This window comes from Cyprinodon tularosa, unplaced genomic scaffold, assembly GCF_016077235.1.
Source record: "Cyprinodon tularosa strain WSP-4 unplaced genomic scaffold, ASM1607723v1 ctg188, whole genome shotgun sequence".
NCBI lineage: Eukaryota > Metazoa > Chordata > Actinopteri > Cyprinodontiformes > Cyprinodontidae > Cyprinodon > Cyprinodon tularosa.
In genome coordinates, this window is record NW_024038663.1 from 1,426,613 (window position 1) to 1,449,892 (window position 23,280).

Consider the following 23,280-nt stretch of genomic DNA (forward strand, 5'->3'; position numbering starts at 1 on the left):
CCTATTTAGCCTTTAGATGTGCAAAAATTAGCATAGTTCAACAGCTCAACAAAAATGGTCAGGGGAACAAACTGGAACTCAGACAGCAGGAACCTGCTTTCCCCTGTTGCCTCTGCTCACAACAAAACATAACAGATATCTGTGAAGTCAATGCTACACAGCTGCATATCTGTTTTGTATTCCAACACCCCACCCTGCACTACTCCAGCCGCACGCTGCGACACTCTCACCCAGCTGCCCACATAATATCACTTGACATGTCACTCAAGGTCGCTCAATGATTCCAGCTTTGTTCATCCCCCCCTGTTCTTGCCATTAGGCCTGCTCCCATTTCCCATCTCACCCCTGGGGGCCGTTGTCTGTAACGTACATTAGACGTGTTCACTTCCAAAGGGGACGACAGAGCTATTAAATGAACAGCCGATGACAGACAAAGCGGCACCTTCCCATTAGCAGTGTTGCCTCCCAGAGAACAGAGGAGACAACCTAAACTAAGTTGCTATTGGCTCTACACAGCCAAGCACACCATGCCAGCAGAGCATTATTCTTCACCGTTTGGCTCTATTTATTACATTATAAAACAAACCTGTTGGTTCTCTGTGAAGATGTTATATTTTTCTCAGATTGTTTTGAAAAATAAGAGTCAGATTCATTCGGTATGTCTCCATTCAGGCATTGCATCCTTCAAACAACCCTGCCCACTTAGACCACATCCTTCAACGATTGCAAAAAAAAAAATGAAGTCCGTCCCTCAGCATCTGTCCTCACCCTCGCCTCAGCATCACTTCTGTCACCTAGCAACCGTGACAACATGAGGCATAGATCTATAAAACTATTGTAACCCTATTCCTAAATATTTTATATTTAGGAATACATATATTTATTTATATAAAGGAAAATATAATCTGAGACAATGCAGAAATATGGAATTATTTTCTATAATTGGTCTTACTAATTAAAAAAAGGCAGTGCAAATTACAACATATAATACTCTTAAAGAGTTAAGGGAAAAAAAAATATCTTCTGGAAAATATACGCTCTGGGAAATTATCAAAAAAACTAAGGATTATGTAGTAGTTATTTGGCAAGAACAATTTGATTTATGAATGTTGATGAATTTTAATCAACAATATCAAGGATCAATTAAAAATTTCTGGTTGGATAAAAAAATGTGCTCTGTTTTGTTTTGTAATCTTTGAACAACTGGAGCAGTTGTAACATGGCTGCAAGCATACGAATATTATCTAATTATTCATCTCCTAATACATATCCAGTAGAGTTAAATAAAACAAAACAAGCTTCAACATCTCAGTTTGAGTTTAACAAACCTACATTTTCTCCTCGATACTTCTTATAGAGTATGTGCAGCTGATGATAGCCAATCACAAGAAACCTGCCACTCCTCCTCCTTGGACAGCAAAACAAACAATCTGCTTCAAGTCACACAGCCTAAAAGGGGATGCATTTCTGGACCATAGGAGGTGCCAAACACATGTGCAAGAATGGCCCAGTCAAAGTCACGACCTAAATTCAACTGAAGATCAGTGGCAAGACTTGTAAATGCATATGTACATTTCCCCCCCAGAGAATGGTGGTTCGATGAGGCATGGTGATCCAAATGCAAAGGCATACAGCACACTTTAGATTATTTTGTTAAAAACATTGTAAACATTATCTTGGATTTATCCATCACGTTCAGTAATTAAAGGTATAGTGGAGGATGTTCTTGCGGGTGGATCATCAAAATAAGTGGTCCTCCTAATTGTCAATCCTTCTGGTGGTATTTTTACGTAAGGTCGTCCTACGTGCTCTTCCCCATTTTCACTTACTGGTGTTGAGTCTGACATTGTTGAAAAAATTGCAAATCTTTAATTGGAAAGATTGCTTGCATGAGCAATTCAAACAGCAACTTTTATACAGAGCGTGCAAGAGGAGAAATGGGCTCCTGCATGCTCTCGCACACATTTAATAAGCATTCCCACTCAGGAGAAAGGTACGGGGTTGTGCATGTGCATTTTTTTTAAAGTGAAGAGGGTGGGTCTTTTCAAGAATTTTCCATTATACTTTTAATCAAATAAAATTACTATAAACTACATTGCAATTTGCAGTCAAAAGAAAATGTGGAAAATTTAGGTGTGCATACTTAAGACATTACGAAGGGAGGTTTTACTTGACAAATCTGTGAGTTTTTAAGGGGATACAACAAAAATATATACATATTTACTGAAACTAATTCGATTACACTCTGAACTATGCTTTGATGCTTTGCTCGAATATTAGACGTAAGAAATCCCCGAAGCATGATTCAATGTAGCCAACCTTTGCAGCAAACAGCAATAAAAAGCTACCATACAGGTTGTTAAGCCACGATTATGATGCCCATCATTTTGCCTCTGTTTATTTGCTTTAACATCACATCCATATGACATGATCCATATGACAGAATTCACATGATATGTGACGGGGGTAAAACAATTATTAACTCAGTTTTTATTATGTTTTCGTCATACTAATCTTACAAATGTTATTTAAGGTGCTCCCAGACTTTAGACACAATTTCAGACCCATTTAAGATCTCAAAAGAATGATAATAAAAAAGGCTCAAATAAGCAGGGCTTTGTGTCCATTTGTATAAATACAAAACTGAATTGAGCTTATACTCTAAAGTGTGTGGACGATGGGAGCAGGAGAAAAACAAAGCAGAGACTGAGGATTTATTTATTTTTTCTTAAAGGAGGACATTTATAAAAGAATGAATGGAAATTACAAGGTCTCCATGCCTGTAGCACAGGCTAACTTTTGTGTTTCCTCCTACAGCTATGATGAGAGCTGCTGCCTTGTATTGCTCGGGGATGAAATTTTAATATTAGAGTTTGCTGGAGTGGTTTTGGAGAGTAAATAACAACAGGGGGACTTTGGCAGCTGCTCGTTCTTACATGGCCAGATTTGTTCAGCAGCTTCAAATGGTCCTTATCCGGTTTGAATGTCACAACACAGAAAAGCACATTCAAGGCACTTTTTCCACTCCATAGCACAGCATAATACTGTTCTTCTTGGAGCTGTTTTTTCCTAATTCATTTCCCAACATCCTACCGACGGAGAATTAGCTGCTCATCATGTTAGAACAGTAGTTAACAATACAATGAATGTTTTTGCATGACAGTGTGTTGGCTTGTTACAGTATAATATATTCAACACTATTAGGTAAACTGACTTAAGAAACTTACTTTAAAAATGAAATAAGAAGGTTTTTGGGCTTTGTTGTTTTTAATAATGGGTTAATATGGATCTGTACTGAAGGAACCTACATGAATGTGATCAACTAATTGGCCACTACCTTAAAGAGAAACATAAAAGACACAAGGCTAGATGCCACCTTATGCCAGTGGGTACAGAAGTCATCTTTTAATCAAAAGGTTGCAGGCTTGATTCCAGCTTCCTCCTGCCCCATGACAATTTGCTGATGGGCAAGGCAGGGACTAATTGTCAGATATTCCAAACAAGGAGAGCCAAACTGTCAACTTTTTCCATGTTACATTTTAATCTTTTTTGAGTGATTCCTTTTGTTGCAACGTTTTACTTCACTAGGGCTATACCACTGATCAAAATGTAGTTCAATATTCCAGAGGGATCAAAAATAGACTGAATAAGTGTATATTAAAAAAAATAAAACAGATACCCAGAGTAAAACAGAGTCATGCCTTTGGTGGAACATTTAGAAACTTTCACTAAGCCATAGACCAGTTACCACCCCCTAGTCTAGGTGTTCCAAGACTTTACAAAGCCACTTTTGGTTTCAAAACCTCTGGGTAAGCAAGGAGAACTGCATTATTCTGCTCCTTACAGTCCTGTCTCTATGCTCTACCCATCACTTTTACACATTAATCTTATTAACAGTAAAGAAAGTAAGCTGTTGGACATCAGAGTGTCCCAACTAAAGAATTGTTGCCAATTACAGCTCCCAGTTAATGCTTTTTAGAAAATACTGTTGGCATCTGAAACGGCTCATTCTGTGCAGCAGCTCAGTGATGGTGGCTTTATGAGCAGAGCGGGAGGGCATTGCTAGTTTTCTATAGATTAAAAAATGTCAGTAAGGGAACATATTAAATGAGTGTGTTTAATTGTAACTGCAACGAAATACTGAGGGTTTACTGTATTTTTTGGGGTCTCTCATCCTTTAAAAACTTATAGACAATTCAACAAAAGAGGAACATCAGTAATTGTTTAGTTCCTATTGACTTTTATTTCACTAATACTGACAAAGGAGATATTAACTAGAATTTACTGGGTGAAAGATACCATACTTATGACAACAATTTTACGAAGTTTATAAACTAATCTCTTAAATTTTTTTGGACTTATTTGGTTTAATAACAAAACACTTTCAAAAACAAAACACAAGACTTCATTAAACCGAAAACATCAGTAAATCACAAATGGTTTAATGATAGACTAACTTATACTCAAATACCTGAAATGTGTTTAAGTCATATCACCATAATACTTGCGCAAACAGCAGCCATATTGACTTTTTATATCAGAGTATGTTATATTAGTTTTACTTGTAAAAATGTCAACTTTTGAGTTTAAATTCAAATAAACTGTGTATTTCAACCAAACATGCAGTTCTTAAAGATTAATGTATGTTGTTTAAGAGTGTTTTTGTTTCCATATGTACATAAAAAGGAAAATATCTCAGGAGGGGACTATTCAGTCACCTCATTCTGAGCTGAGACTTTTCTCTCTAGACTGGTTTAAGCATCACTACTTTAGGTTAATATCTGCTAATAGTTATCAGACCATTTCTACAGAACATGAAACCAGCAGTTAATCTAATGTGTCACATCTCAAATTTTTGAGAAGCTATTGTCTTACCCGCAATCTACGTCCGTACACGGTGACTTGGCCGCGAGCCTGCTCCTTCCTCTGCCTCCACTCCACAAGGTTGAGGCCGTTGTCAATGGCTAGGGTGATGTTCCTCTTGCTTACCGTGGGATTGACTGTCCCGGCCAGCAGGTGAGGTTCAGTGTACAGGGAAACCTCCATACCATTGGCCAGAACAAGCCGCAACGAGCCGTCCAAACCAATAAAGTAGCTGTTCCGAACTTGTTCTACAGATGTAGAGAAGACATTGGAAGGGTTACAAAGGGAGAAACAGCCTAGCTGATGTAAGAGGAGCACATCTAATAACTCTTGTGAGGCACAAGTATAATGACCTAAAATGGCCGCACAGCAAAAAAGAAAGCCTTTAGCGGCAGTATTTAACCAAGCCACAACGGTAATGTTCAGTTTGTGACAACAAAGATCAATAGTGCAAGGTTTCAAAGCACCAGTAAAGTAAAATTTTACAGCAGTTGCAGCGGCCTGGAGGATGCTGAGATATGAAAACTATCAAAGCTGCTGGCTTGCCTGTGGCCATAGAAGAAGCAGGGCATGCACATTTCCACTGATTCACAGGGGATAAATCTGAACCTGCCTGTTTCTGTCCCTGGGTGACAGCGAGCTATGTTCCACTTCAAGACCAGTGAATAATGTTTCCTCTGAGCATCTTATAGACGTCCACAAGGAAGATGTCATTCCGGCTTCCTCTAAATATGCAGAAAAAACTAGGATATCTCTGGTAATATTTTCCTGCACCTCTCATGCTACTTCCTCAGTGATTTCAATTAATTATCTGGAAATAATATCTTAAAACTCAGAGTTACTTCAAGTGGTCAGATGACTCACAGCTAAATTAATGAAAAATGTGGTCATGCTTTTAACTTCTGCCATTAGGCAACCTAAAGAGACTTAATGTCTGTCTGCACAGGTAGAGGGTTTGCATGGTGTTAGATGATATTAAGTACAATCTTTTCAAACTGTTTCTAATTTTTTATGGTAAGTGAGAAAATTAAGCTGATTTTGTGAAGAAAAAATATAAAAGCCCTGCCACCTGTTGCCGAGCTTAGGCTAGGCATACACGGTAAAATTGTTTCCCCTTTTCAGGCCGATTCTGCAGTAGTGCGAGAATGTTTTTCATCGGTCAGAGATTCAGCCTCCTTGTGCGTCCTGGGGCAATCAGCCTCTCCCGACCACCTCCTGATCAGGAATTGTAGGGTCAGGAGTAAATCAAACATGTTTGAAATTCAGTCGGCCCTTGTGACGTGTTAATGGGTAAATCCTGCTGTTGAAGCAGAGCTACACGTGTCTACGACCCGATTTACCATAATCTCGAGCACAACGCATGTGCAAACAAGGGAGTTCTTTTTCTTCTTCCAGACTGACGAGTTTGACCAGTGCCATCTCTTGGCACTGAGTCCGACGTGTGGTTTTATGATGTACAGTGTGAGCAGGTAGGTCGCATCAGAGGGTCATACAGTGTAAGAACTTACATCGTTAGCTGTGAACTTTTAAACCCTGTGATTTTATCGTTTGAGCTGTAGCCGAGTAAAAAGATTGAAAATATCGTACAGTGTATTTCCAGCCTTATTTAATCCATGCTGTGTTACTGTTGTGTTGACATGATATCCCCTGTCATTTTTGATACATGAGGGTTAACTGACAGTGCAATAAGAGTGAAATTGACATCACTTAGAGTAGGTCATCCAGACAAGTTTACCTCCATTTTCAAGCATCTAACCAGATTCTGTTATAGGGGAATTTCCCTGAGTGTATAATTTTCATCAGCATCTAATGATTTTGTAAAAACATTCCGCTGTTAGAATACGTAATACATACATTAAGAACTGGTTTTATTAACTGGAATAGAAAACTATTTTAACACTCTCTACACGTCTTCAGAATGGTCGCTCTTTGGTGTGGAAGGTCATGAAAGGTCAAATTTGGTGCCTAGACTAATAAAAAAAAATAAAAAAAGAGTTGCGACAAAGCTACTCTGAATCTGAATAATTCAAATAATTCATTTATTTTTTTATATAGGTATGCAAAAAAAACAAACACAAGATGTCATACCTAGATTACAGTGTCCAAAGTTCACATCTGTTTATTAATTTAAGACATTTGCTCTGGTGTTAAATTTCTCATAAGCATGTCTATGTGAGGGTAACTTATCTGAAGTTAAAATGTTAAACAACAGTGGAAAATTAAAGATTTAAATACTGTGTCAATGAAAATCAAGATATTAATCATAATGAACGGTTAGAAGGAGGGAACTGCTAACTTAGCAGATAGAAAACATCGCAGTGATGAATAAGCTATCAGTACCTGGTCGGGGCAAACAGGATGTTATATTGTTTTAGTACTATTTGTCATTGAATTTCCTGGAGGATCTTGCGTGGACCACCTTCACTGTGTTTCCTGATTCATGCTTATGACGTAAAATCAATTCTTATTTTTTTCTGGAAAATGGATGTTTTCTAACTCATGTTCTTAAGAATAGAAGCAAAAAGCAATACAGTTTTGGTTATGGGCAATCATTTAAAAGTGATCACAAAGCTGGCATTCTCCTATTAATAAACCTTTACCTGAGTCATCTACTTTTTTCTCACTATTGTAAAATAAGGGGAAATTTTGTTCACTCTCCACCAAAAGTGAATGGCATCTGGAAAGGTCAAAACCTTGTATGAAAAGCAAAACCATACGGGTGCAGTCTATCGCCTTCACTGCCGTAATGTTTTCAGAAACAAAAACCCTTTAGGATATTTTAATTACATCTCTTAAAAGCCTCTGAAAGTGCAAACTGAGCCACAAAGTACTTTCACTGCAGCAATTTCTAAAAGAGGGTTGGCTTGTAAAGACTTTTTTTCCCCCAGCTCTTTTCTTGAAACTAGTTTGCCTTGAGGCTTCCTAATGGAGCAGCAGGCCTTCCTGAAGAACAAACTTCTGTTTCCAAAGTTCACAAAGACACATTTAATGTTTCACATTTTGGTTCATATATATACTGTTGAAATTACTGTATATAAGAATGGATACATAATGGATTACTGTTAGGCAATCTATTCATTACAAGTAAGTAATTTGCTCAGTAATTTGCAAAATTGATGCGATCTCTGGGGAGTCTCAACAACCCCAATGTCAAGTTCAATTCACACAAGATACCATTAAAATGTTTTTTTTTTTTTTATAAGCGATAAAGGATCTCCTTTCACAACTCTTCACTCTTTAGTGTTGAACAGTGCCTTACAAAATACCCAGTGCAACTAACTACTGTACGCAAAAAGACCAACATACTAGAATCCATCTGAGTGTAATTTATTTACAGTATAAATTCAGCTGTTCTAAGAGGACCTTAGAGTTTTGTTAGAGAATAAATGCATCATGAAGACAAAGGAACACAGCCAGCAGGTCACCGAAAAAGTTGTGGCAGCGCTTAAATTAGGGATACGTTTGACCTTCTCATGGGGAAGTGTTCAGTCCATCATCTGCTAAAGGGAAAGAGCATGGCACAGCTGCAATTACCAACACCCTGAATGGCTGGAGAGTAAAGCATTGGTTAGAGAAGGAGGAGCTCAGGAGATCAATAGCTCTGGTGGAGGAATGGTTTCAGTAGTTCACTCCTCAGATATGGCCTTAATACAAGAGTGACAGGAAGAGGAAGAAAGCCATCACTGAGAGGAAACCAAAAGAAGTGGTACTTCCAATTTGTCAAGAGCCATACGAGGGACACAATAATGGTGGCAGCATTGTGTTTTATACTGTACTTTATATCAGAGGGGACAGAGAAGCTAGCAAGATAAACTAAATACAGGTAATCCTGTTAAACCTGTTAAAAGCTGCAGAACTCTTAAAGATAGGGTGGGAGGTTCACCTTCTAGCAGGACAACATTCAGCCAGCACAAAGGAAGGATTTCCAGCCAAACAAGCAATTTGTTCGAATACAATATATTTTTACCTCCATTGGATTGTTGTTTTCAAAATAAATAATAGAAAAAAGTTATAGGCAGATGTTACTGACATTTGCAGACTGGGTGCGAATTGTGACTGGCAACAAGTGATAAAATGTTGGTGATGATCCGGATCCCCATCTGAATCCAGGAATTCTTTGAAAGATTCTGTGAATAAAGGTATCTAACATCTATCTTATATCATTTAGCTAATTGATGAGGTCTGTGCTCTCCGATTTTATTCCTATTACATAACTAGACAGAAAAGCTACAATGTATGAGGCAAAAAGAGCTAATTATCCTAAAATAATCTTAAAGGAAAGTAAGTAATGTAAACTGAGTAAAATCTGAACTTTAAAAAAAATTATATGTTAGGAAAAAAAACAAAAAAACATCCAAAACACCCTACTCTATTATTGATTAAGACGTTTTATTGCAGCATTTTTTGGGATCAGGGAACTTGTAGCTTCTCCAAACACTGAGAACTGTTTCACAGAATGCTACCAAAATTTCCATTGACATTTTGAAGCAGGACCAAGAAACTTTAATCTCTGCTGGTCCAATTTGACTGAGCACGAGATATTTAACGATAAGGAATGAGCCATAACTTTCAATCTATTCATGTGCAAAGCAGGAAGAGATCCCGCTAAACTAAAGACTTGGACCTGTATTTATAGCAAAAAGAACTTCTTGCATAAATGATATGTGGTTGAATACAAATGCACTCTTCACTTTTGTATCAATTTCCCGTAAATTATACGCTGGTCTATATGCTGGTCTATATGCTGGTCTATATGCTGGTCTATCACCCTAAAAAATGCATTCAAGTTTGTGATTGAAACGTGACAAAATATGGAAGAGGTTCAAGGAGTATCAAACAATTTTTTAAAGGCACTATATTGCGTCTGCTTTGTGTGAACACAATTGAACAATCCTCACACAGCTAGGAAATTGTTACACACTCCCAAAGACCTCAAGAAAAAACGTAAGATGTAAAATAAAAAGGAAAAAAAAACCTTGAACTGGTGACAGTCATGCAGGGAGCAGTGATGAAAGGAGAATGTGTGCCTTTACAGCTCATCATTTTAGATTCTTCTATTTTATTAGAATTGAATAATAATATAGATTAAATACTTAGATGCAATATGATGTACATATGCGCTCTTTGCCAAAAAATGTGGAGCTCAGAAAAAAAAAAGAAATAATCCCAACACTGAAACCCTCACCTTGCAAAAGTGTGTAGAAGTTGCCAGAGGCTGACAGGTTGGTGGTGACTGTGATATCCTCTCTGTTGGAGCCCTCAGTCTGAATGCGAACAGAACTGTCGGCTTCTGTGCGGTAGCTGCTTACTCTGCCAGTGGGGTAAGTGACATTGGTGAGTCGCCCGTAACTGTCATACCTACAGTTAGCAAAGAAAAGGAAGGGTAAAAGGAGCTGTTAGGGACAAAAAAGTTAAAGGAAGAATGACATTTTACTGAGATGTATAAAGTACTACATATAAACATGATAATTTGTAGAATTTTTGACCTCTTTTCTATTTAAAGGGTTCTTGAGGTAACTATATATTGAGAGAAATAGACACATTATATATATATATATATATATATATATATATATATATATATATATATATATATATATATATATATTTTTTTTTTTTTTTTAAGCCCTTTATTTCCTTCTTGGTGTGACAAACTGCATAATCTGTTAAACACGCTACAAAAGCAAATCAACCAGTGCAGAAAGAACAAGATAATAAATTCCAAAGTGTCACCTTTAATTGCCACAGCACGATCAACGCGCTTTAAAGGTAAAATGCTCCGTGGAGTAGTTATAAGATTATACAGGCTTGAACCTTTGTGCTTTACACATTTCATGAATAAAAAATTAATACAATTGCTGCTTCATTTGTAATTAGCTTATGATAGAAATTTGTAATAGAGCACAACATGGGCCAACTGTTGGACCTTTCGCCCCTCTAGAGTCTCTGACTTTATGCCCATTTTAAATGGCCTGCAAAACTCTATTTTTTAGTGCCTCAACTAAACAAAGACATTTTCAAAGCTCTATGGAAATCAATCTTTGTAGTCATGATTTCATTTATGTAGCAATTACATTTGATTATCATTATACTAAACAAAAGAGGATGAAGGTTAGACACTCATGTTCAATTTAAGCAAAACAATTCATTGTTAATAATCAACTGTGTCTCTGAGGAACGTTCATTATGTTAGAATTCTGAGTGTAAATCTGGATTTATCAAATGAAAGGGTTATATATATCAGTTTAAATATCTTTAATTTGCAAAGAAACTTTGTAGATTAAAAAAATAACACATTTGAAGACCACTTTTGATCGGCTTATCAGTTATGGTTGACATGCAACAGGAGAAAATAATTAACCTCTTCTAAAGGAAAATATTTCACACCAAAGACGAGAAGACACACACCTTCTTGCATTTGGAAAAACATCTTATTAGCTTAAAAGATTAGCAACATCTCTTAAGCTCGTTATGCAGCCTATGATAAAGAAGCACTGAAGTGCAAATCCTCAGGGAGATGCTGTCTCTCCTCAGCCTACCAATCAGTTCATCACGTATACAAGAAGACGAGTGGCCAAATTGTTTCATTCTGCTCCAAGAGCACATCAACACTGAACAATTTGAAATCTTTTAGATTGCCTGTTTGAGGAGTGAATAGGTAGTACATTACTTAGAATGAAGACTTTTATCTGTGAACTGAATACATATTAGAAAGCCCTCCTATATTTTGCCATCCGTTACAATCAAGCCTCTAATAAATGAGATGGCCGGGGCTGGTTTACAGATATTTCCTCAGTGCTGCCATCTCAGATTTCCAATATGGAAAGGAAGAGTGGAAGAAGGATCATCTGTGAGAGATAAAAGTTATCTGATCCGAGCTGCACCAGGCACCGCTATTCACACATTTTAGCCAAAGTCCTCCTCTTCAGGAAATAGAAAATAGCATCGTAATTAGCATCTAAGCGTATAATCTTTTAAACCTACTCTTATTTATCAAGGTGATATTCTCTCTGTGTTTTTTTGTAACCAAATGTTTGCTTTAAAGGAACACCTAATTCATTATCTAGATTCTTCTGTCTAACTGCTCAATTTATGCAACAGAATGTTGTAGTTTGCTGTTCTGGTGGCTTGATCACTGACCCAGACTCTTTCTGTCTCAATTAGAAGCTGTGAGCGAGCTAGCTGAGCTGCTAATGGCTCCTGCCTGCTTTGGCTCGGCAGCCCATTAGTTTGATTTTTCTGAACAAGAGGGGCATACAGGGGCAGGGTGCTTAAAAAGAGAGGACTGGTTTCCCCATGGTTGGCCATAAGTCTTTTCAGATCGGATTACCTCTTTCTGACATGCTAGCTGCATGACCTTTCACGCTATGGCCAAACAATGGGCTGGACACTTCATGTCAGCATCACCTGCAGCACAGTAAATGTCAATTTTACGCAGTATTCCCCTATTTTGTTTTCTGCTTGCTGCTAAAATTATGTATTCCCCTCTCTCTCTTTCTGTGCACACACACACACACACATATATATATATATATATATATATATATATATATATATATATATATATATATATATATATATATATATATATATATATATATATATATATATATATATATATATATATATATATATATATATATATATATATATATATACATATATATATATAAATAGAGAGAGAGAGAGAGAGATTGATCCGTCTAGGGAGATTATGTTAAGTTGCAATAACTCAATACAAATGATTGCTTAGTCATGAATTTAAGTCAAAATGATTAAAATACGAAGTGTTCTGGAAAAACAAATACTGCCATATGATGGTACAGTAGCAACATCATTTTGTTTTTCTCCTAGAATTGCAATGGTTCTTGTGAAACTTTCTCTGCGTCCAATTTGCAGATAACGGAACAAAAAATCGAAATGGGTGATGACTGTAGTCTTCCATGAAACATGATGATGGCAGCATAATGCTGTGTTTTTTTTTTTTATTATTTCAGGATGGGGAAGGTGGTCAGAGTTGATGGTAAGATGGATGCAGCCTAATTCAAGGTGATCATGAGGGATGATCTTTTGTTGTGCTGAAAAAGTCTTTCATCTTTCACTTGTCCCTTTCTAAGATGGAGGTAAAGCTACAAATGAATGTTTTAGATCAGGGGATTCCAAATCTGGTCCTCAGGAACACAGTTCGTCAGGATTACGACATGTCTCTGCTCCAGCATATATAATTCAAAAGACTGAATTACCATATTTTACTAGTGGGAGCACCTCACCATAGGCCACACCCACTACATTAAAAAAAAAACCATGAAAACTTACATATATAAGCCGCACCGGGCTATAAGCCCCTGATATCTACTGAGCTGTCCCCTACCAAAGAGGAAGCTCTACATTATAATAATAATTTTTTCATTTCCAAATTATATCTCCCTCCGGCATTTAGGAAAAATCCAAAGAAAAGCCGCACCTTCTTATAGGCTGCATGGTTCAAAGCGTGGGAAAAAGTAGCGTCTGGAAAATACGGTACCTCCTCAGAGGGACTGAAGGACCGCATAGGCCTGTTCATTACCCATTTATTCTAGTCAGGAATGAGTAGGCAGGAAAGGCCAAAAACATATAGTACAGAACAGGATTGCTTGTTTTTTACTTTTCTTACCCAGAATAGAGACTTCAACGTAATTAAAAAAAATCTTTATAAACGCTTGAAAAAGTGTTACAAAAAATCAAGTTGTGTCACTGACAAACAAATAGTGTCATCCTCTGTTAATTGAATGGATATTTAACTGATTCCATGCCTTTTCCAATTTAAGATGACTTAATAGATTTACAGTTACCCTTAAGCATTAGCACTTATTATAGGAAAACAGTTATCATGGGGTCAGGAGTGTGTCTGTGCATACAGTTAATGTCAGTGCAAATGGGTTCGCCAAAGGATAAATTCAGCAGATGTCTTTTGTTCCCTAGTCAATTCAAAGGCTCACACAATGTCTACACTTAATGAGATTATTTTGATCTATAGCAGAAAGGATATAAGCATATAATTATTAATAACAGTAAATGGTTGGTTGTGTATTTCGTTGGATGGATATAAATGGATTTGATGGCAGGAAATTCTGCTTCAGACCCTTAGGTGATGTTCTGACCTTCAACGCTAATTATTCAAGGAAAAACAAATGCCCTTTATTTGGTCTAAATGAAACAGGGATGAACTGATTTGCCTGCAGGTAAGAACACAGTTATTGCTTGACTTGAGAGAAAAGAATCAGGAAACTGAGTAATTGAATCTCTCCTTTGCTTCCAACAGGCTATAATGAACAACTTTCATGGAAAAATAAAAACAATCCAGAAATATAAAATATACATTTTATGTTTAAGAATAAAGACAACTGTAAGTATGCTTATTTAAATTTACATGCTTCAAGTTTACCATCATATAGTAAAAGTGTCTACTTTAAATTAAGTTGTCAAAAATACTCTGTTGAAGAGGATGGCATAATTATTATTTTTATTTTAGAGGATTTTTAAACGAAAACCTACTCGACTGGGTCCTTTCCACTCAAAACTTAACTCTTCCCCTGCAGAGTAACCATGAAACATGAGAAAGACACCTGAAAGACCGAGAGAGACCTTACTAAAGACTTTTTTCTTTGAATAAATCATCACTTAAGCTGTTATTACATTAAAATAATGTCAAGTGCTGCACTTATCCTTTGTGTATATTCAGACTTAAAAGAAATTACTATCCTGAATCCATCTTTAATAATATCTTATGTGGAACTGTTGCTCCATTAGCCTGCAGTTTCTTACATATAAGTAATGGTAAGGACTAATATCTAATAATGACTAAGGCTGTTTTGCACAAAAAAAAAACACAAGCCAAAAAAACACAACCAAATTGCCTCTGGCCAAAAAATACACAAAGGTTATTCTTTCTACCAGTAGAAATGAAAATATATGGGTGCATTACTGCATTCCACTTTTTTTTCCTAAGCATCTCAGATGACATTCGAATCAAACACAGGTGATAAATATGTGTGCATGTTAAACCGAGCGTCTGATTATGTGTCAGAGTTATATTCAACTAGCGAGGTGTGACAGATGTCTGAATAGCAAAGCTGCTTAATCACATGTTTAGGAATGGCATCCTGTTAACACAGTCTCCTTGTTTGGTACACCGCACTAGGATAAGGGACAGGCTGCTCACAAGTCACCAGAACATAGAATCCTACGCTCATATGTCGACGAGTGTGGGTTGGTTTTCAATTGTTCCCACTCAGTGTGTGGTACACCTCTGGCTATCTGGACTGTTTTAATGAGCATTCACATCCCAAAGGGTTAAATTTTTCTCCACAGCAGATGCATCTCTATTCCTTCTGTATCCAACAATGGAGGGTCTGCAGTCTGTCACTGCGAGGACAGGAGCAGATGAGTAACATATCACTCAGTAATCCTATTTAGTATGATAACAGCAAATAGGATTACACTCATACTTTCGCAGGTTTTGCGTTTTCACAGACTCGACATGCAGCCATAAGAGGGCAGTTCTTATTCCAAAAACAAAAAATATATATTTTCTATGTACATGTTTCTCAACATCAGTATCTTACTAAAACATGAAACAAATGCACAACTTTTCATCATAAATGAGGTCTTGAGTATGTAATTGTCAGTTATACTTTAGAGAAAAAATGAAGATTAAACCTAGACTCAACTTCTCAGGCTCAAATCTCTTGGCAAATCACTATCTCATCTATTTAGTAACTAAAGTAAGACTGAAAGTGCAAATAATTGTCATTCTGAATCTTCTACACACATTTATTTTTGTGTGCATTCCAAAAAGCAAAATAAAAATCCCTAAACTATTGAGTCCTAAAAAAAAGACATTGAAAGAAGCTTGTAACCCCAACTAATACTGGTTCCAGATATCAATTACTGATAATAAGAACTCTGATAAACAACGTTTAAACCATTTTATATCTCACTGATTCTTGGGAATTTGGATAAAACAGGTTTTAATTTTGAAAATAAAAAGTTAGTTGGATTACAAAATCTGAAGGTATATTGTTATAGACCAAGGTCTTGGCTGTTCAGCAGTGTACAGGTGCAACCTCCTCATTTTGTATTTCTTTCATAAAATAGGCATTTTTCCAGTTATTACTTTGTTTTTGTCAACACCATCAGACACAATAAAAAGCTAATTATTTTTTATTTATTTGGTCTAATAAGTATTTAGAGTTTTTAAATCTTTATCTGGCATTGTTAGCACACATTTATGCTGTTAAATGTTGAATAATCATTTTTGTTAATTTTTTTTAACTGTATCATGTGTAGTCCTTTAAAATATCTAACATCAGATAACGTTTACTTTAAGCCTAAATAGAAAAAGTCATGTTTTTTTATTTAACAAACATATTTTTGTATTAAAAGAGACCATTACTTTAATGAGAGAACAGCACTGAAGAAACATATTGCAAGCATATTAATTTAAAACGAATAAAAAGCCCTCTGACGGTGGTGACTTTAGAACTGACGGTGGTGACAGTGGCCTCATTTCAACATACAATTCCAAACTGTATACAATTCAAGTCAATGGTTTCTTGCTTATTAACTTTATTTAACTATTTGGTCCAAAAAATAACAATCATGAGCACTGTGACAAATATTTTTCAAGGAATATAAGGTACAATTAAGAAATATCATTATCAGTCAGAATCATTCTCTGATGCTTTATTTTCTTGCGTGTGATTGTGTCCTGTTTGTCAGTTGTCATTCGTGCTGCATTATGGTAGAAATTTTGAACCTTCTGAGTAATTGCTTGAATATATGTAGGTTTTTTGTCAGTAGGCCTTCACACTTCTTTTGATATTCCCTGTTTCTTTTCCTTCTTTCCTTCACAGATAGCTGCTTCCTAGCCATAACTTCCTAAAATACACAAAGTCAAAGTTGAGTGTAATGACTATGAAATTGGGGGGAATTACAGTAAATGTTAGATTTGGTTAAATGTTGCCCTGCCATAGCTTACAAGGAATATTGTATACTATGTGCTATGTAGGTAGGTAGTAGGTGCACTATGTGCATCCCAAATGATGTAAACCAAATGAACATGGCATAATAGTGAATTGAGAGACAGGGAAGGCACACCCCATCCCCTAGGGTTATACAATATGTAAGAAATCTAGGCGGAATTACATAAATAAAAATATAAAAGAGGTTAATGAAACATTACAGATCAACAATTATTTTCTAGCCTCCATTGAGAACCATTTGTAGTTTTTTGTCACCACCGTCAGACTGTGCGTCACCACCGTCAGACAGAAAATCTGACGGTGGTGACGTCTGACGGTGGTGACAAAATCCTACTCTTTCACATGATATGCATGAGTTGTTCACATTAGCCATCTTGTTTCCCCTCTGTTGCTAGCTACTTTAGACCTCTTCTTAAAAAGTAAACATTTATGTCATAATCTAATCTAATATTTTTTATACAAAAGAGACGGTGTTGACATGTTATGGTTGTGACATTAGCAGTGTCCAAAAATATGAACAAGTTTAAGAGAAACTAGAAAAAGCTGTTTCGGAGAAACATCAAAGTGGGAATGCTTTTGCTGAATGAAAAAGCTGAAATTACCTGAAAAACATATGAAAATGAGATAGGAAGTCATCAGAAACTTCAAACTGCAGAAAACAATTGAATCATCTGAAGATTTTGTAGGGTGGAATCATTTGGCAGTAAAATGGCAGAAACAAACTCATCTTAAAAGCTGCACAGCCAAACCATACATGATATCAAAAAATGTCTTGAATGTGGGCACTAGAAGGGTCTTAATATAATGTCTCCCAAGTTTCTAGAAAAATGTATAAAGAAATTTTGAAGGGGGGTTTACCTACTTTCCAGAAACATGTCAGGCGTGTTATGAATTAGCAGCAAACAGAAAAGCTTAATTCCTGTCCAGAAAAAGAGCAGAATGAAGCCAAAGTTCACAACATAGGCTGAAAAGTATGAAATTAGCTGAAGTAGAAAAGAAATTACAAAGAAAAACTTTAATCTTATCTGGTTGAAGAAAAAATTAGTAGCTTAAGGATGGGATGTAAAATGTTGAGGACGATGGTATTGAATAAGTATAAACATTTTAAAATCATATGTGGAAATGTCAAGACTTGGCAAAACAATTGGAAAATTATTTAAAATGTGTCGGTTGATCAGCATAAAGAAAACAGTGTCATCCTTAGAGGATTGAAAATCTACAAACCTATGTGCAAGACTTACCATGAGAAGCAGAGGAAGGACAGAGAGAGAAGCTTATAGAAAGAGAGCTAATACCACTTAAGGAGCTGAATTTATAAAAAAATTGAACCTGCATGTTACGAGCCGCTGTGGTGATGAAAGCACTGTTGGCAGGCTTAGGCTGCATGTTACAAGGTTAGCAGATGCTTTATTACAGTGTAAATCTTAGAACCTGATTAAGAAATATGCACTGAGGTGTGTGGTCAACAGGCCTTGGTAGTGTAATTTGAAGAAATTGGTTGACTTTGGGTCATAGCTACAAGCCATACGGCACAATGAATGAGTGTGCGTAAGGAAGAGGCTTTTATTTTGTAGGTTCCCTTTAGTCTTATTTTGAAAGTCTATCATGGATGTGTGTCAAGGGAAGGGTCATGCCCAGCAGTGATATAGAATCCATTTCTAAATATGAAATCACTGGTTTTCCATGTTATTGGGTGAATAGATGCTGTATTAGAGCATAAATGGGAGACTTTTATTGTGAAATTTGCTCTGGGGTATGTTTTGAAAAGGTCCCTAGAGTCTAATAGAAACAAGCTGGTAGAGTTTGGGTCATAATGCTGAGCCATTTGCATCAATTAATAGGCGAGTATAATATAGAGGCTTTTATTTTGTAGGGTCACTGGAGTCTTATTTTGAAAGTCTAGCAGGGTTGTGTGTTGAGAAAAGGGTCAGACCCAGCAGTGATACTTGATGACTTTCCAATCATTAAATCACTCTTTTCCCTTGTTATTAGGGCAGTAGATAAAGTGGCAATGGGAGGCTTTTATTTTGAAATTTGCTGTGGGGTGTGTTTTGAAAACCCCCTAGAGTCTCATTTTTAAAAAAGTGGTTGAGTTTGGGTCATAATGTTGAGCCATATGCTGGGAAAAAAATATGAGTTTAATTTAGGGGCTTTTATTTTGAAGGGTCCCCGGAGTCTTATTTTGAAAGTCTATCAGGGTTGCGTGTGAAGGGAAGGGTCTTGGCCAGTAGTCATATTGTATCCACTTCCTAATGTTAAATCAGTGTTGTCTCCCTCCATTAGATTAAAATGTGCTGTTTAAAGTGGTGGAGGTAAAATCTCTTTGAAGCACGGTTACCTTGACGACGTTAACGAGCCTGTCAGTGACAGAGAGACATGCGCTTCACTTTCGTTCCTTAGTTCTCAGGCTTTTTTGAATGGGATTATCAGCTCCGAACAAACGAGTGCTGAAGACAAACCGTAAATGGTATCTAAAAAATTCTTTCAGTCTAAGCGACAGCTATCCTTTGTCTCCAATTGGGGTAACTTTCATGGATGTAGCTCATTCACAACCTTAATGGGAAGGAGGAATAAAAAGGTTTGAGAAATCCTGCTGGTCTCATTGAATAACATGCAGCACAACGGTAGAGCAGAACTCTCAAAAGCAAAACTTTCCCTCCGAACAAACGAGCGGTGAGCCAAAACCGTATTAGGTATTCAAAAAATTCTTTCACCGTGAGCGTCAGCCATCTTTGGACTACAACTGGTGTAACTTTCATATTTCTACAATATTTCGTCTAGGCGTGGTGACGATGTAAAAAAGTGTATAATTGTCAAAATCTTGATTTTGGGGTTCGGACAGATTTGTTACCCCCGAACAAACCTTTTTCCTAGCTAAACGATAAAAGATATCGACACACTTCCTTCAATGTGAGTGCTAGGAAGGTCTGAGGAACAACTTCAGCAAGGCTCATGTTGCTACGTCGAACGGTTCCCGAATGGGAGCGATACGAAAAAGTCTGTTTTTTTGAATTTTCAGTTCGGATTTTCAGAGAGCTCTCATTGGATTTCTATTGGGGAAGTGTGGACTTCTTCGTGGTCTGGGCCAAACTGTCGGAAAACCGTAAATGCCACACAGATGAGGGTTACATTTCCTGAATCCTGACAAAAATCCCTACGTTTTGATGTAAAATTTATCTAGATAGAGTAAAAAATGAGCGAGTGAGTTGAAGCTGTTCGGCATGAGTGAAATGTTTGAAAACGCTAGAGTGGCACACTCTAGCAGCTGAACATTCCGTCCATAGACTTCCATTATAAATTTGAAAATCTGTAAAAATTGTTTAAAAGTTTGAAGCTTCACTGAAGCAAAACTGTAAAAGTTAGCTGAAAGCCGAGTTAAACAGTAATAGCAGAAAGATACGGAAACATTTTAAAAGTTGAATGGTGTTTCTAGCTGAAAGTATGCTGAAGTAGTTAAAGGGCAAAGTAGCTGAAGATTTAGTGGAATTTTTGAAGTTTTACATGTATTTCAATGGGACAAAAAAAGTCATAAAAAGCTAAATATTTAAAAAAGTATAATAGCTGAAGTTACCAAAAGTCATAGCAGGATAGACCAGAAGAAGCTGAACGTTTTGATACCAAATTTGTTGAAATCGGATGAAGTATGAAGGAGTTAGAGACGGAAAAACGTACGGAAAGTATAATAATAACTAGAAAAAGCTGTTTCGGAGAAACATCAAAGTGGGAATGCTTTTGCTGAATGAAAAAAGCTGAAATTACCTGAAGAACATATGAAAATGAGATAGGAAGTCATCAGAAAATTCAAACTGCAGAAAACAATTGAATCATCTGAAGATTTTGTAGGGTAGAATCATTTGGCAGTAAAATGGCAGAAACAAACTCATCTTAAAAGCTGCACAGCCAAACCATACATGATATCAAAAAATGTCTTGAATGTGGGCACTAGAAGGGTCTTAATATAATGTCTCCCAAGTTTCTAGAAAAATGTATAAAGAAATTTTGAAGGGGGGTTTACCTACTTTCCAGAAACATGTCAGGCGTGTTATGAATTAGCAGCAAACAGAAAAGCTTAATTCCTGTCCAGAAACAGAGCAGAATGAAGCCAAAGTTCACAACATAGGCTGAAAAGTATGAAATTAGCTGAAGTAGAAAAGAAATTACAAAGAAAAACTTTAATCTTATCTGGTTGAAGAAAAAATTAGTAGCTTAAGGATGGGAAGTAAAATGTTGAGGACGATGGTATTGAATAAGTATTAACATTTTGAAATCATATGTGGAAATGTCAAGACTTGGCAAAACAATTGGAAAATTATTTAAAATGTGTCGGTTGATCAGCATAAAGAAAACAGTGTCATCCTTAGAGGATTGAAAATCTACAAACCTATGTGCAAGACTGACCATGAGAAGCAGAGGAAGGACAGAGAGAGAAGCTTATAGAAAGAGAGCTAATACCACTTAAGGAGCTGAATTTATCAAAAAATTGAACCTGCATGTTACGAGCCGCTGTGGTAATGAAAGCACCGTTGGCAGGCTTAGGCTGCATGTTACAAGGTTAGCAGATGCTTTATTACAGTGTAAATCTTAGAACCTGATTAAGAAATATGCACTGAGGTGTGTGGTCAACAGGCCTTGGTAGTGTAATTTGAAGAAATTGGTTGACTTTGGGTCATAGCTACAAGCCATACGGCACAATGAATGAGTGTGCGTAAGGAAGAGGCTTTTATTTTGTAGGTTCCCTTTAGTCTTATTTTGAAAGTCTATCATGGATGTGTGTCAAGGGAAGGGTCATGCCCAGCAGTGATATAGAATCCATTTCCAAATATGAAATCACTGGTTTTCCATGTTATTGGGTGAATAGATGCTGTATTAGAGTGTAAATGGGAGACTTTTATTGTGAAATTTGCTCTGGGGTATGTTTTGAAAAGGTCCCTAGAGTCTAATAGAAACAAGCTGGTAGAGTTTGGGTCATAATGCTGAGCCATTTGCATCAATTAATAGGCGAGTATAATATAGAGGCTTTTATTGTGTAGGGTCACTGGAGTCTTATTTTGAAAGTCTAGCAGGGTTGTGTGTTGAGAAAAGGGTCAGACCAAGCAGTGATACTTGATGACTTTCCAATCGTTAAATCACTCTTTTCCCTTGTTATTAGGGCAGTAGATAAAGTGGCAATGGGAGGCTTTTATTTTGAAATTTTCCATGGGGTGTGTTTTGAAAACCCCCTGGAGTCTCATTTTTAAAAAAGTGGTTGAGTTTGGGTCATAATGTTGAGCCATATGCTGGGAAAAAAATATGAGTTTAATTTAGGGGCTTTTATTTTGAAGGGTCCCCGGAGTCTTATTTTGAAAGTCTATCAGGGTTGCGTGTGAAGGGAAGGGTCATGGTCAGTAGTCATATTGTATCCACTTCCTAATGTTAAATCAGTGTTGTCTCCCTCCATTAGATTAAAATGTGCTGTTTAAAGTGGTGGAGGTAAAATCTCTTTGAAGCACGGTTACCTTGACAACGCTTAACGAGCCTGTCAGTGAGAGAGAGACATGCGCTTCACTTTCGTTCCTTTCCTCTCAGGCTTTTTTGAATGGGAATATCAGCTCCGAACAAACGAGTGCTGAAGACAAACCGTAAATGGTATCTAAAAAATTCTTTCAGTCTAAGCGACAGCTATCCTTTGTCTCCGATTGGGGTAACTTTCATGGCTGTAGCTCATTCTCAGCCTTAATGGGAAGGAGAAATATAAAGGTTTATAAATCCTGCTGGTCTCATTAAATAACATGCAGCAACATGGTAGAGCAGAACGCTCAAAAGCAAAACTTTCCCTGCGAACAAACGAGTGGTGAGCTAAAACCGTAAAAGGTATTCAAAAAATTCTTTCACCGTTGGCGTCAGCCATCCTTTGGCTTCGACTGTGCCAACTTTCATGTTTCTACTAAAAACTATTTGGCCATTGTGACAATGTAAAAATGTGCATTTTCTGAGTTTGAGGATTTTTCTCAGAATCAGTGTTTTCCTATGCCCGAACAAGTCAGCTAAAAAGCTAAACCATAAATGATATTGAAGAAATTCCTTCAATGTGAGTGCTAGAAGGTTCTGAAGATGTTGTATACCAAGTTTCATGTTAGTACATCAAAAAGTTAATAAATGGGAGTGATACGAAAATATGTATCTTTTTGGATTTTGTCTGTGATTTTTGGAAAATCTCTTATTGGATTTCTATTGGGGAAGTGTGGACTTCTTCATGGTCTGGGCCAAACTGTCGGAAAACTGTAAATGCCACACAAATGAGGGTTATATTTCCTGAATCCTGACAAAAATCCCTACGTTTTGATGTATAATTTATTTCAATTGAGTGAAAAATGAGGGACTGAGAAGAATTTGTTCAGAAAAACCAGAACAGCTC

General features: G+C 36.7%; 1 protein-coding gene across 11 annotated transcripts in view; it reads right to left on the minus strand.

Moving 5' to 3' along the window:
- tenm4 (teneurin transmembrane protein 4) overlaps window positions 1-23,280 on the minus strand; it is a 275,962-nt gene that overhangs the window by 19,243 nt on the left and 233,439 nt on the right. For all 11 annotated transcript variants that reach the window (XM_038282836.1, XM_038282837.1, XM_038282838.1 and 8 more), the window contains 2 exons: window positions 10,049-10,221; window positions 4,876-5,111 (listed from right to left, as the gene is read on the minus strand). In XM_038282836.1, coding sequence (XP_038138764.1) covers window positions 4,876-5,111; window positions 10,049-10,221 — 409 coding nt within the window. The remainder of the gene's footprint in view (window positions 1-4,875; window positions 5,112-10,048; window positions 10,222-23,280) is intronic.